We start from the raw sequence: 15,887 nt of genomic DNA on the forward strand, positions 1-15,887 counted from the left end.
ACAAACAAGCTGCACTCATAAAATGCATTTGTCAGGATGTTTAAAATAGGTGCTGGTGACATTGAGTAGATGTCTGTACTGTTATCCGACTGTTGGGCTTCAAATCCCACTGAAGAAATTAATCCCCGTTTACAAACGTATGGAGAAGTACTCCCTCATCCACCCACCCCCACCCCCCTAAGGACGTTGTCTATTTTCAGGTTTTTTTTTATCACACTTGAATGCTTCAGATCTACAAATAAATTACATTTTTAGTCTGTCTACCTAAGTCAGTCCTCCATGCCCCAGGTGAAATATAATGTCCCCCCTTGTGAAGTCATGAACTTTAATTAATAGTGATGTAATGGCAATAAAAAAATCATGATATTCCATACATTGGTTTCAAAGACATATTGGCACATGTGTGTACATTTCAATCAAGGGAAACAAATATGTATAAATATCGTTTTAACTGTTTATTAAGACAAGGCAAGGCACGTTTATTTGTCTCCAGTAACAAGACAATTCAAAGTGCTGTAAAATCTAATTATTGTTTGTGACAATAATTAGATTTCATTATTAAGTGATAGCACTGCACACCATAGAACAGACTGTAGATTTGGTTTAATTTCGTCAATTAAGAAAGGATAAGTATAGCCAGTGGTTTATACAACAATAAACAACACTTGAAAATGGTCACCGTTGTTTGGGAATTTGCCAACAAAACTGTGCCAACATCTGTTGATAAAAATAAGTTGCTTTGATATAGACCACCCTGTCTAGTTGTCCTGGAATGCTCCACAGAAGTACAGCTGCTGGGACTTCTCTTGACACAGTACCGTGCCTGCTCAAATGTCTGCTGCTGTAGAGGTTTCATAGAGGGATTTGGGGCTGGTTATATACTACAGGTAGCTGGATTTGGACGTTAACGTTTTCTTGGTGCCAGTGATGTTTATATTTGGCTTGGTGACGTTTCAGGAGAGTAATTTAGTTCATTGCAGAGAAAGCTGTTTACCTTATTGCTGTGGTAATGCTTTGGATTTGTCCACCTGTGCTTTTCCCATCGTCGGAGAAAGAACTGAGTGTAGTAGGTAAGGAACATCGTTTTTCACAATAGTATATTTAATGATAGCTGGGAGTCCTCTTTGCTGTATTTGGTGTCACTTTTTAAAGCAAAGTGATGTCAAGTAGAATTAAGCAGTAAAGTTCTGCATATAAATGTGATCCTTAGCTGAAGTACACTTAGGGTTGCAGCAGGGCAATGATCTGAAGCAGAAGTCTGCTGCTGAATGGCTCAGAAACATAAAATAAAGGTTTTGGAGTGACCTAGTTAAAGCCCAGACTTAAATCTAATTAACATGCTGTGGTGTGAAACCAAGCCTTCCCTACTCAAAAATCCTCCGATGTAGCTGAGTTAAAACACCATAAAAGTAGGATGGGCCAAAATGTATCCACAGTGATGGAAAAGATTCATTGCAAATTACGACAAACGGTTGATTGCGGTTGTTGCTGCCAAGCGTAGGGCTATCAGTAACTGTTTATATACCTTTTCCACATAGGGCAGTTAGTCTAGATAGCCTGTTTCCTTAATAAATAAAATGGTCATTTGGAGACTGCTTTTTGTATTTTCTCAGATTATCTTTTATATTAAAAAAGGAATCTGTAATGGGGTGAATACTTTTTCACAGCACTGTGTGTCACATACATGCAGTGTATAGTGTGGTTAATTCATGTTCAGATGGGTGATGCTTGGCTTTCAGTCTTCCAGCCAGAATCCTGAGGAGGTGGATGCTGCTGTGGCTGAAGCTCACTGGGCGGATTCTTTTCCTGTTGGGGTTAGGGCTCTTCTAACAGAGCAAGTAAAGTCTGAACAGGATGTTTGGAAGGTAGTATCCAATGACACAACTTTTGTGCAGGGATAGGAGAAAGCTATCAGTCTGTACTTAATGACGGCCATTATCTTTAAACAAGTGAGGATTCTCCTCGTGATTTTTATTGCAAAAATGCCATAAATTAATCAGTCCCCTATTTTACTGCAGAGGAATAGCAATTACAGAGTTTTATCCGATAGCAATAGGTGTAATGTATCTGTTAGGAATGTATGAGGGAGTGAATACAATCGGGTTTAAGAAGCCAAATAAAAATATTATGTTCAAGCAGATCTTTGGTGTTCACGCATGTTAAACTCTGTGCATTATAAATCATAGATGTGAAATACAAGACTGACTGAATACAATGTGATTGGGTTGTTAGTAGTCGGGAATATTTTCGGGAATGTCTGTTGTGCTATAGTCTGTTTATTAGGTGCGTTTTTATTGTGTTCTTAAATTCTGAGCTAAAGCTTTGGGTGCACACTGCATTCTGGGTCAGTGATCTAAAATTCATGAACAGCCAGTGCAGAGCTGAGGTTTTCATAGTGATACAACTTTTACCAGAAAGAGGAAACCAGTGACTCAGTGCCAAACGCCACCGTCTTTCAGAGTAGATTCCAGTCAAAAGGCATCAAGGGAAGCCTCACAAGTACTCCCAGTCAACACAGCTTACTTATGTTACATAGGAAGCAAAGATATCTTCCTGATTGTCACAATGACCTGTACTCCATGTCATAAGAAACCTGGACAGCATTTCAAGTTAAAGGCAATGACATAGGACTGGTGGAAAGGTTTAATCAGTGTTAATCTAATATACCATGTAAGCCACAGCAGTTTGGGTTCTATTTATTTTGAAGATAGTAGTCACAAAGACAGGAAACATTGAAAAAGAGAAAATAGATCTTTGACAGAATGATGTTGAAATATTTACATAATAATGTCTACATATGAGCAGTTCATTTGATTTGTATGATAATCGAGTGTTGGAGAGGAGAATGAAATAATGCTAGCGTTGGAATGCGATGCAGCTAATTATGACATGTGTGTCACTTCTCACAGCTGCCTTTTGCCTTAATTCCTAGGACTGTAATATTAGTTAAATTGTTTCACCAAACATCCTTAACAGTGTCACTCCATTCGAATACATGATCTTGGCTACCATTATAGCAAACTGCATCGTGCTGGCCTTGGAGCAACACCTGCCTGCTTTGGACAAAACCCCATTATCTGAACGTCTGGTGAGTAATACAGTTTTCCCATTGTATCATGCAAATGGTCTAATCTTCCTCCTAATTATTTTCTAAGTTTTTCTGTTTTTTGCACATTTATAAGTGGAATATACCTAAATTTGATCCTACTTCATGAAAAAGTTCTAGGGAGGTCTTTGTTTTGCTAGCACCCTGTGTCTCTCCCCAGCAGCATCAGACCTTTTTAGTACTCCAGGTTAAGCTGAATCCCACAGAGCTGTTTCTGATCTCCACTGTGTATCATATCAGGTCACCCCTGCTGTACCCTAATCCCCCATACAGCTTTCTTGTTAAATCCCACATTAAAGAAGCTAGTGCTGTGAACAATCAAAGCCCTGTTGATGGCAGGAGCTTTGAAATTTTAGTGCCGAAATGTCACTCATCTGCCCGAATGCTTGGATGGGTAAAACGCCTGCCTGACAGTTATAACACAAGGTTTCTACGAGATCAGGTTGTGTCATCTGGTCTGTTTCCTTATGGTTTATTGATAAATTAAGACAAACCATCTTATGAAGGCAATCTATTCTTATATTCATCAAACCTAAAGACTACCAATCAAACCAAATTATTATTATTATTTTATTTATTTAATTTGCTGCCAAAGGGTCTGGGCTTTTGTCACTTTTTGAAGGTCCTGCCTTAATGTCTATTCAAACTCAATACCTGGTATAATAATAAAAAGCTTTTAAGTGCAAATGTACATCAAGGGAGTTACCGCACCTAAATCGGCAAAAGCCAAGTCCTTCTTTGAAAGACAGTAATTTATTAAAAGGCTGGAAGCATTATGAGACTTTAAATAAGGACTTTTGGCAATTTAAAGTCAAAATGGCATCAACCAGTTCAAAGATTACAATGGGAGTTACAAGAGATACACTGTGGGAGGTTTGTGTTAAACTGGTTCCAGTGCTAAACTATAGGAACCAGTTTTCATCGGTGTGAAACTAACACTATCAAAATAAACTCTAAAATGCACAGGCAACTAGTGGAGTGAGGTTGATGTGTTCTGTTTTATGAGTAGCAGTTAAAAGATGTGCATCAGCGTTGCAGATGAGAGGTGAGGGACTGAGAAGGCAACAAGGTAAGGCACATTTCAGTATAAGGACAACGCAAAGTACTTTACATGATTAAAACGTAGGAAAATAAAAACAGAATAAAAGCAAGCTGGAATAAAATGTAGAAACATTGTAAACAACATAAAACATGCGAAAGTGGAAACTAAAAAAAATGTTAATGCATTTAAAAACACAGTGGTTTGTAGTTTGTCCAAATTGTTCTTTTTCAGCAGTGGGTTGATCATTTCTGTTTTTAAAGACTGGGGGAAACACCTGACAGATGGGTTTATTCTTGTTTCCATCAGGGGGACTGTTTGTTGGCTGAGTTGCTTGGGGGGTGGTCCCAGTTCAGAATCACAGGCAGGGTTGTTTCATTTTCATACACGGCATATACATCAAAATTCACTTCAAGTCAATGGATTTTCAGCTCCATAACAGACATTTTCTATTGAAGCTTCTCAAAGTCGTCTGTGGTGAAGGTAGGCATATTTTGCTGATTAGCTGGAATCGAGTGGTTCTTCTCCATATCCACTTCTTGTTGAATTATTTCTATAACAGTGTTTTCCTTAGAAGTCTGGGTGTGAAGAGGTATCTTGTGTGAATTAGCTGAAGACTAAAATAGTCCACATGGGGAAAAAATCTAAATGTCTGTAGTTTTGGCTGGGAAATAAAAAGGAGATCAAAAGTTAAAGGCAGGAAAATCCAAGCAAGCAGGGAGTAGAGATAGCATCCAAGAGGGCGGATAGGCCGAGGACAGAATGTCCATTACAGGGATCTAAGCCGGACAAAATCAAAGCATGGCTCACTATTTCAAAAAGTTACCTGGACAGAAAATATTTCACTTTTGTCTTCTAAAGGATGGAATCTGGAGGCAATGAATACAGTAAAAAACAGTGATGGCTTAAATTGCAGGCTTTAAAACCAGATTGAAAGATTAGCAGAATGTCTTTTTCATCCAGCAATGATTGTTGTTGACAACATATAATCTTTTCTCACATTTTTTAACCAAATGGCAACTTAGAAATAAGTCTGTAACTATCTCACAGGGTGATCTAGACCAGGTTTTTTAGGAAGAGGAAACAGTGTCAGGATTTGTTCTGATGAACCCGAACACCACCACCACACACAGAGCTGCGTTTAAGGAGCTTTATTGAAGGCTTTGAGTAATGGAGATGGTGACCAAAGACTGTACCGGACTGGAACAGACGAGTGGTGGTGGAGATGGCTGAGGGTGGAGACACGGCGGAGCTGGAGCAGGTAGTCGGTTGAGCAAGGAGTCTGAGGTAGGGATCTCAGGCAGGAAGATGCAGCAAACACAGGCACGTTGACGTGTGATACTCAGGCAGGCAACAAGGTGAGAATGCAGATGACCCAGCGGCGAAGAGCAGACTGAAGAGAGCTTATATAGGAAGGCTTGCAGGTGGAAACAGTCCAGGATGATTAGAGGCTGACAGGTGTGGATGATTAAGTAGAGTGGAGTCAGAGCTGGGCTGGTGGAAGGTAAGGAGGAAACTAAAAATTAATAATGAATAAAGTCAAAACATAACTAAAACCCAAACAAGGTCGAAAAACTGAGAATAATAGTAAACCAAAGCTGAATCAAAACTAAACCATGACACACTGTGTGTTTAAGTTTAACAGGGAGCACACCAGAGGGCAAGCTACAATTTAGAAGGGTAAGAATATACTCTGAAAGACCTCTTTAAAAAATCATGGAGGAACCGGATCTTGTGAGGAGCCTGAAAGCTTAAGATGCTTCACCACATCCTGTAAAAAAGAGAGCATCACAGGCTCAAACTGATTAAAGATAGCAGAGCAAGGAGCTGAGTCAGAAGGGACAGAGGCAGAGGATATAATTTTAAAGGATGTAATAATAACCCGCTTACTAATTAGGTGACTTCTGGAGGTTATTGGTTGCACTGGGTTTTATTTTTATGTTCATCAGAGAAAACGGAGTTGAATACAAATGCATGCCGCACATTTCAGATTTTTTCTTTTTCTTTTTCCCCCAACTTCACAATTATGCACAACTTCCCACCAAAAAAGATGTTTTTGTTTGTAATGTGGGTTCAGTAGGTATGGATGCTAGTGCAGCCACCATTGGGTTTGATGCATTTAGGCTTAGGGTTATAAACCACAGGACTGATGGACAAATTTAGGCCTAATTGTTCTAGCCTCATTTGGGAATCATAGCAACAGTGATGGTCATCATAACAACCTAGTTAATCAACTCAAATGGGAGGAAAGCATCAGATGTAATTAACACAGATTTCAATAATGTGTGCCTTTTGAACTGAACTGCTGTGGAAGGATCAGAGTTTAATATCACTCTTCTCTGATTTAACCCTATATTTCTTTTGAAGTATGCTAGAGATAAATATAAGGCCCTGTCGTTGCAGTGAAAAGAGAGGGTGGTTGGGAAGTAAAGAGCCTTTTTTAATGACTGAGTCAAGTTTCTACACAGTCCAAATTTTAGGCTACATATGCGCTTTTGAAGGTATTCCAATTAGATTTCCCTAAAATTACTAAAATTCTGCCAGACACTTCTACATCAATGTAATTTACCCTTCATGTAATTAATTAAATATTCGTTTTCTGTCTAGTGCCTATTAAACTTGTAGGCACTGGACTTTTTCTAAAATGCATTCAGTATAGCACTGAAACTCTGGAACTATGTAAATAGAGACCCTAAATGTTACATTTTCCCAAATATACCACATGTTCCGATTAGTTTTGTGCTACTGAAAGTGCAAAACAGATTAGAGGATGTGGTTCTACAATATGCTCTTGTTAAAACAAAGGCACAAGTCTGTCATTTACTAACTCTAATTTTCCTTTTTATTACAGGATGACACAGAGCCCTACTTTATTGGAATATTTTGCTTTGAGGCAGGCATCAAGATCATCGCTTTGGGTTTTGCTTTTCACAAAGGCTCCTACCTACGTAATGGCTGGAATGTAATGGACTTTGTGGTGGTCCTAACAGGGTAAGTAGCACTGGCCTAATGGCTTCCACAGCTGGTAACTGACAGAGCTGATGGGCAGCAGCGATTAACGATGGGAGGGGGAGCTTTGCTCTGTGTATGGGTGTGTGTTGTGTTTGTAATGATCGGCAAAGCCAAGCTGTTCCAGATGAAAGGCTGTTTTCTTCCGGGCTGAATAAACTGAGTCCTAATAAGGTGGTATTATCTGCATTAGATGCCCAGCGCTCCAGAGGAAACACATTGCACACATTGTACAAAACTGTGTTTTATGGAAGCCTATCTTACATCAAACATGTAGAATTCATGGTAAATACATTTATTCCAGGGAAAAGGAACTTTCCTTGTCTTATAAGGAGTTTCTGTCAGTTATTAAGCAGAGAGTGGGTTTCATGTCATATGAACAGTATGCTAATACTGGCTGCTTGTCTTCCTTGAATGTAGGGCAAACAGACAAGATGACTGATTTACAGGGCTCTCCTTTGCTTGGTTTCTACCTATTTATACACTTCAAGGATCTGAAAACCATTTTGCCTTACAATCAAATAACAGTTAGCATTTCTCTGCTCCTTGTGTTTGAACTGAAATGGGGGAACTTTCTGTTTTCCTGCTCCCTTTGTGAGGCCCTCCAATTTAAACTGAAAGTGTCAGAACCAGTTTCACTAAAAGCCTTCTGCTTTATCTTAAGAAACTGACAACTGAAAATCTTTGACCAGTACCAGCTTTATAAATCTTAAAGTGTTACAGTTTTAGATTATATATTGCATACTGAAACAATAATTCCTGCATTTTATTTGTCAGATTTCCTGCATGTATATATATATATATACATATATATATATATATATATATATATATATATATATATATATATATATATATATATATATATATATATATCAATCAATCAAATTTTATTGTCAATTACAATTTGCATTGCAATCGAAAAGTCAGTTCCAGTAGAACCATCCATCACATAAACAAACAAACATTTTGGGGGGAAAGATTGTCTGAGGCATTGCGTTGCCAAGGAACGCAGCCAGTCAGCCGCTGCTAAATAGCGCAAATAGCCGTCAAGGCCACATTCCACATTCCAGCCCCGAACCCCGCCTACACGGAGTTCACGAGGCGCTGCCCTTGAACTGTCGAAGGAAGTGCAACAACATGGGGGAAAGAGGGGGGGAGAAAAAAAGAGACGGATGTTTGCCTATTTATATGTTATTTGTTATGAGACAAGCTGCACTGCCTTTCCTGTCAGCTTTTAAGTCTTTTGCTGGCTCCACATAAATCCAATTTTCCAAATTATTGGGCTTTTTCGCGCTTCACTTCCAGATTTTATCCCATCTCCCCTTGAGTTCAACCACCAAAGTCAGTCTGCGTTCCAACACAGGCAGCTTTTCGGCTTCGCTCCATTCACCTGCCAGGTTTGTCCGTTCACAGCCACAGTGAGCGAGTCATGCAGCCGGCAGCCTGATCAAGGCCAAATGGCTCCAACATCCGCTGTATTTACCGATACTTCAAAAATCCACAAAGACCAATAAGTAGAGATCCCAGTATCCTTAATCCAATGTGAAAATTTCAAACGTCCAGGAATGACAAGGTCGAAAGACACACCGTTTTCCTCCAGGAATTTAGGGTGTATCTCACAAAATAAATCAAATCAGGACCAGACGGGTCCCCCTTCCGTTGCCTACCCGTCGAAAAAAATTATCAATAGTATTGAGAGACCAGCTTACCAGATCCATGTTTTTCAGAGTTCGGTTGATATGAAGAAAGTGCTCAGAAGACAAGACATAGCAAAGCAGGAGAGGGGGGGAAGCTGCAGAGTGAGAAAAGACACGACCGACCTCGGAGAGCGACAGAGACAGATAATATATATATACAGGGTGCGATTTGCTGGGGACATCCCCCCCTCTGGTTGTGATGTCCCCCCCTCTGGTCATTCATGTTTTATCCCTGGGGGGGATACATTCCTCCCCCCTCTGATCTGAATGAGTAATATCATCAGGGGTTAAAGTTCTCCGTCGCTGCGACAGATTTCCGTCATTTGGAAAATGAGCGCAAAATGTTCTGTGTAGACTTTTTATTCAAGATTTTAAACAGAAGCTCCGCTCAACCAATGAAATCTGGCAGAGCCGGGACATTAGCCAATCATAAAGAGAGTAGGGCGGGTCTTTGCAACACAGAGGTCTCCCATCTGAGTTTTATCGGTGTTTAATCATTTTAACTTTTGGAAGAACATCTCAAACTGACCACAGATGCTATGAATGAAAGTAGCAATGGTCAAAGATTTTCTTTGGATTTATGTGAACCAGCAGGTCAGAAAGTTCAGCGAATAGAACAGCTGACAACAACTTCCCCCGGTGAGTATGTCTGTTGCTGCTCCTGCAGCTAATTAATGAATTATTTCCACCTGTGGCCATGTCGCCTGTCAACGTTTATTCCCTCGCTTCCAGTACTTTGGCTGATAAACGCAGCGACTAACCAGGGATCTCCTCATGATTTACTGTTATGTTTTATTTAAAACTGAAAGAGTAAGGCTCTAGCTCAGCTAATTTAGCATGACACGCTTTTCTGTAACAAAGAAGGCAGAGCTGCAGTCAGAGCGGCTGTCAGTCAGTAAGCAGCAGCCTCCACCTCACGAGGAGCTGAACCAGGACACTCGTTAAATAAAATGAGAAGGATTTTGATGCATACAGATTATTAAGGAAACTACATAAAAAATAAACAAATAAACTGCAGCTACAACATGGACTGGAGAACGGGTTCTAACAGTGTGAGACCAGAGAAAGGCGATTCTCAGAGTTTTTGTAGTTATTTGTTATTTTTACACGGAGTGGAGCATGATGTGAAGCGAGTCGCACTAGAAACATGTTAAATAGACTCCTGTGAATCATTTTACTCCAACCCAAAACACCTGCTAGACAGACAAGCTAAACCAGCCAAGATTACCTTAAACAATATTTAACTTAGCAGAAGTTTAATAAATTTTTTTTAATGTTCTTTGAAAGCAAGTTAGGTTTTTTTCTGATAAACTTTAAGCAATTTTATTAAACTTTTTAAAAATGGAACCTCCCATCCATTATCTGGATTATCTATACCTTCTTTTCCGTACAGGTGTTACGTCATGCCGTATCTGATTGGAAAACGCGGCTTGACGTAACACAGGGTCGTGGAGGAGCTGGTGACTCTCCAGCAGTCAATGAGCGAGAGGTGGGGACACAGAGTCCATCCTGGACATGTCACTGGGCTAAAATATAACCGTTTTTATAAACTTCAAAAAAGTTAATGCCTTTTTATAAACTCATGAGTTGTGATAATTAATTGGTGAGCAATAACTGGCAAAGCAGAGACTGAATATTGTAATGTGCGATCTGTGTCATGTTGGTTTTGTGTCCCTCTTTGTCCATGGCTGTTGTTGGCCTTGTATGATCATAGGATTGATTTATATTGAATGTGACAGTGGAGTTAATGTACAGGTGTGAAGAAGATGATGTAATGATGCAAGCTGCTGTCTTTTGAATTAGCTGCAGTTTATGGAGGGTTTTGAAATTGTAAAGTGGAAAGGTGAGTGGACAGTTGACCAGTTTGGCAAAAGTGTGAAGGAAGAACTTGCTTGATGCTGTAAATATGAAAATTAACCAGGTGATGTTATGGATGTGGAAGGTGAAGAAGATTATGCAGAGGGCTGTCCTTGATGGTGCAAAGGCTCTGAAGCTGGAAGGTGGGAGAGATACAGGAATTGTCAATGGAACTACCAGATTTGTTTAAAGAGGACTTTGCACAATAAGTAAATGAGGTTACTAAGGTGGCATGACGTCCACGGCCCAGGATTATATGGGCTGACTAAATTTTCAGTCAAATTGATTATTTTTGCTTTAACCCCTGAATATTATGGATTTATATTAATACATGTCTTGTGTCCTTCACATTTGTAAATTAATTTTTTTGTTTGTTTTTAAAGAGCGGTTAAAGCGGTTAAAGTAAACTGATCTCCACTCCCGAGTCCCAACAGTAGATGGTGCACGTTTAAAAACAATAGTCTAACCTACTGGACCTAGCTAGCTACCTGAAAGAGCACCTGCTAGCTAACTTTTGAAATGATCCCCCCCTCTGTTTTTTTTGCAAATCGCACACTATATATATATATATATATTTGTGGTTATTTCTGTCTGCTTTTTCTGACGTGTGCTGCTGTCTTTTTTGGCCAGGTCATGCTCGGGAAAGAGGTCTTGATCTCAATGCATATTTTAAATGGTTGAATAAAAGTCATACAAAAAAATTAGTTGACTATTATTGACTATTACCCTGCCTCTCGCCCAGTGAACGCTGGAGATAGGCACCAGCACCCCCCGCGACCCCATGAGGGATTAAGCGGTTTGGAAAATGGATGTATGGATGGATTATTGACTATTATTGACTTTAATAGTTGGTTTTGGCATACAGGGCTGCACAGTGGCGCAGTGGGTAGCTGCCTGAACAGCAGACCTGTAAGATACCGCTGACTGTTATTAGCTTCACGGACAGCCCAATATCAGGGTTCTGTCGTGGTGTGGGCCCGTTGAGCGGCACCACGCAACGCTCTGCTGCGTGAATCCATAGTGAAACAGAGAAACATCAAACATGTGTTCAGTCTTTGTTGTCTATAGCCCCATTTACACTACCCTTTTTTAACCGGTCCATGCCGAGTTCGACCGAGCTTGGATCAGTTAACCGTGCCATCGCCACGAACACCGGTCCATACTGCCCCCACCTCCCCTTCTTGAAGGATAACAAACAGGAACAAAAACTTAAAAGTCATAAACTGTCAGATGCAACCTGTCACAGAGACATCAATCACCAAGTCATATAAACTGGGTTTACTAAACATTAGATCTCTGTCAAGAAAATCCCTTTTAATTAATGACTTCATTATTGATAATAATCTTGATGTTATGTTTTTAACAGAAACATGGTTACATGAATTTAATGAAGCAGTTATTCTGATGGAGACGACTCCTCCAAACTACAATTTTCTTTGTGAGAGCAGACAGCAAAGGAATGGTGGAGAGTGGCAACATTGTTTAATGATTCACTAAAGTGTAAAATGGTGTTTTTGGGAAAATTCGACTCTTGAACATTTGGCTCTCCAGGTAAAGAGCCCGGTACGAACTATGTTTCTGGATGTTTATGTCCATTTTATTTGCTTGATTCCCTCCTTCAATCCTAGAAAGCTGTAGTACCGTAGACCGTCACTAGGAGGCAAGGAACCGTGCTAGCATGATGTATAACTGGTCGTAAGGCAAGGCAAGGCAAATTTATTTATATAGCACAATTCAGTACAAAGACAATGCAAAGTGCTTTACATGATTAAAATATAGCAAAATAAAACAGAATAAAAGCAAGTAGGAATAAAACGTAGATAGAAAAAAAGAACAAAAAAGTGGTGATTCAGTTAACTAGAACAGTTGAAGGCAATCCTAAACAAATGTGCTTTTAAACTTGATTTAAAGGAACTCAGGCTTTCCGCACCTTTACAATTTTCTGGAAGTTTGTTCCAGATAAGTGGAGCATAGGAACTAAATGCTGCTTCTCCTTGTTTAGTTCTGGTTCTAGGTATGCAGAGTAGGCTGGAGCCAGAAGACCTTAATGGTCTGGAGGGTTGATACACTGATAACAAGTCTGTGATGTATTTAGGTGCTAGGCCATTCAGTGATTTATAGACCAACAGGAGTATTTTAAAGTCTATTCTCTGAGATACAGGGAGCCAGTGTAAGGATTTTAGAACTGGGGTGATGTGCTGTACTTTCTTAGTCTTAGTGAGGACGCGGGCAGCAGCGTTCTGGATCAGCTGCAGCTGTCTGACCCACTTTTTAGGCAGGCCTGTGAAAACACCGTTGCAGTAATCAATTTGACTAAAAATAAAAGATTTGTTTTTCCAGATCCTGCTGAGACATTAGTCCTTTAATCCTAGAAATGTTCTTCAGGTGATAGAAAGCCTACCTTGTAACTGTCTTTAGATGCTTTTGGAGGTTCAGGTCTGAGTCCATCACTACACCCAGATTTCGGGCCTGATTGGTGGTTTCTAGCTGAAGCGACTGAAGCTGTGTGCTAACTTTTGAGCTCTCCTCTATTGGTCCAAATATTATTACTTCTGTTTTGTTTTTATTCAACTGAAGAAAATTTTGTAATAGTGTAAATGGGGCTTATAAGTTAATAGCCCCATTTACACTACCCTTGTTAAATGGATCCAGGCCGAGCTCGTTTCCGAGCTTGGATCAGTTAACCAAGCCGAGCTTGGTTCTGACGACCGTTTACACACCACGCTATCCCGGTTCCTTGGTTTCCTCGCCTCCTAGTGACGATCTGCGGTACTACTGCTCTCTGGGTTTTGATGGCGGCACCAAGCAAATCAAAATGGCGGCGCCCGTAGCATTCAGACAGTTATGCTTGGTGATACGTCGTTGTTTGCGGCGAGTCAGGCGAAGACGGCAACTTTTGGTGAATTTGCTTGACAGAGTCGGCTTTTGGGACATGGATAAGACAAACGAACGTCTAATAAGGATTTACAAACGCCGGAAACAACGACTTAGGTTCATCACACCGCTAAGCAGAATCATCACTGGAACTCGTGTGTCACAGTAGGGAACCTAATATTTTTATGAATGTCTGAAATATCAGCTGACTGTCAGGAGATGAGGCGGTCTGCTCATGCACTCTTCGTTATCAGATAACCGAGATAGGGAAAAACCGAGCCGAACTGGGCTGCATTTAGCGCGGCCCGGTTGTGTCTGGCTCGGTTCAGTTCAGTTTGCGTTCCATTTACACTCGATAGTTATCTCGGTTACTGAGCTCGGACTGGTCTCGGCTCGGTTAAAAAAGGGTAGTGTAAACGGAGTAAATGTTTCAATTAGTTTTTAAGTGATACAAGAGCAGCATATAGTTTGCAAGCCCAGAGAGCGTCTTGCGGCTATAAACGGTAATGGTACTTCTTAGTTCATGTTGGTCAAAATTAATTACCATTTAAAATTGATATACATGTTACCCTTGACTATAAGTCGCAAGATCGGCCAAACTTATAGTCCAAAAAATACGGTACTCCAAATGTTATATCTCTAGGAATGTGTTCTGGGAATACTAGTTTTGGTTTGATTAATTTTTCTAGGTTATTCCAAAATATTTTCATTTTTTGCATTCATAGAAAACATGGTCTATTGTTTCTATATAATTTTCACAAAATGAGTGTTTATTGTTGTCAATATTGAATCAGTGCCTTAGTAATTATTTGGAGAGGGAAATTGCATTTAATATCTTTTTTTGGGGGGGCTTTTGGTTTTATTGGGAATCTCACATAGAGAGTTCTGAATTTTTTTTATTGATTTTGTGTTAAATGTGTAAAGCATATTATTTTTATTCCACAAATCAAATGGCTTTAGACCTCCATTTTTGTTTCTCTGACCATGTGATCTTTGCTAATGCAGTGTGGTCTGTTGAGTCTTAATTCAGCAATTGGGGACAGTAGTGCTACAAGTTGAATATATTCATCTTGATAAACTTTTCATTTTAGCTAAATAGACTCGTCCTAGTATAAAAAGATCTCATGAAGCCAAGAATTAGGTTTGGATTCTCAACTACAAATTTAAAGGTCCACGCACTTAAACTGTCTATACTCAAACAACATCAAAACAATTGAAATTGAGATTTGTTTTCCAAGTTTTGTTTTTGTTTTGTTTTGTTTTTTTGCAATCAAACAAGATAATAAATGGCCATGTTATTATATTCACTTTTACAATGTTTACCATAAACAAGACACAGGTGATTTTAAACATTTTATATTGGTCTGGTAAGAAATCCTAGAAATAAATCATATCATATTCCCTATTTCTAATGAAATAAATCTTTAAGTAGTAAAGCTTTCTTGTGTTTTCGGTGCAGTAAACAGACAGCTTCCCCTGGGACAGGATGAGAAAACTGTGCAGAAATAGTGGAATAGTGTGAGGACTGAGAGCAGAAAGCGCTGTAAAGTTGGGGTGGGGGGTGATGGCAGTGACACAGGATGCTGTTACGTTGCAAAAAGTCTCAGAGCGACCACTAGACTCAGCAGGGAATGGCTCGGCATGTCTTACATAATGCTTCTGATTTATTTGGACCATCCTGGGCTCGTACCAGGAGCCTCGCTGCAGACCTACATGTCAATTCCCAAGCACCTCATTATATCTTCTGCTCCTCCTACTGGAAGTCATCTGAGTCTTTCTTCCCATTAACTGAACACAAAGGGGAGGTACTCACTGGAAAATAAAATATATGGGTTCCACAAAAACGTGTGCTTTTTTGTACACTGTTAGTGTTTGCATACACAGAAGTCTGTCAAAGATAGATCTGTGGGGTTTCTGTGTTAAAGAAACAATTTTTCACAAGTCTGGAAGTCCAATTGACATGGATGTGATGTTGTTTTTTCCATACAGTATTAGAGAGACAGAGGAATCGCTTTTTTATGAGTGAAATGTCAAAGCAGCATACAGGTTTTTGACAAAGGTCAAGGACAGAGCCTCTTGATTCAACTTAACCCATAGGGCTCACTATGTCTGCCGCTTTTCAGACTGCCAGTACTCAACCTTTGAGCTACTTGATTACAGTAACAGAGATCAAACTGTATTTGGCCTAAGAGCTCACGGCATCATCCACTTACTTTCCCTGCAGGTCGACCACAGGGAGCTGGTGAGCATTTGTATGGCAGAATCTTAGATTGTGCCATGAGTCGAACTGGTAAATGGCCTG

The 15,887-nt window shown here is 39.8% G+C and overlaps 1 protein-coding gene across 1 annotated transcript in view; it reads left to right on the forward strand.

Moving 5' to 3' along the window:
• Nucleotides 1-15,887, forward strand: part of cacna1ba (calcium channel, voltage-dependent, N type, alpha 1B subunit, a) — a 133,069-nt gene that overhangs the window by 1,609 nt on the left and 115,573 nt on the right. The window contains 2 exon segments of the mRNA XM_036144732.1: nucleotides 2,983-3,088; nucleotides 6,997-7,136. Of these exon segments, the coding sequence (XP_036000625.1) occupies nucleotides 2,983-3,088; nucleotides 6,997-7,136 (246 nt within the window).

The sequence above is a fragment of the Fundulus heteroclitus genome, chromosome 12, assembly GCF_011125445.2.
Source record: "Fundulus heteroclitus isolate FHET01 chromosome 12, MU-UCD_Fhet_4.1, whole genome shotgun sequence".
Classification (NCBI taxonomy): Eukaryota; Metazoa; Chordata; class Actinopteri; order Cyprinodontiformes; family Fundulidae; genus Fundulus; species Fundulus heteroclitus.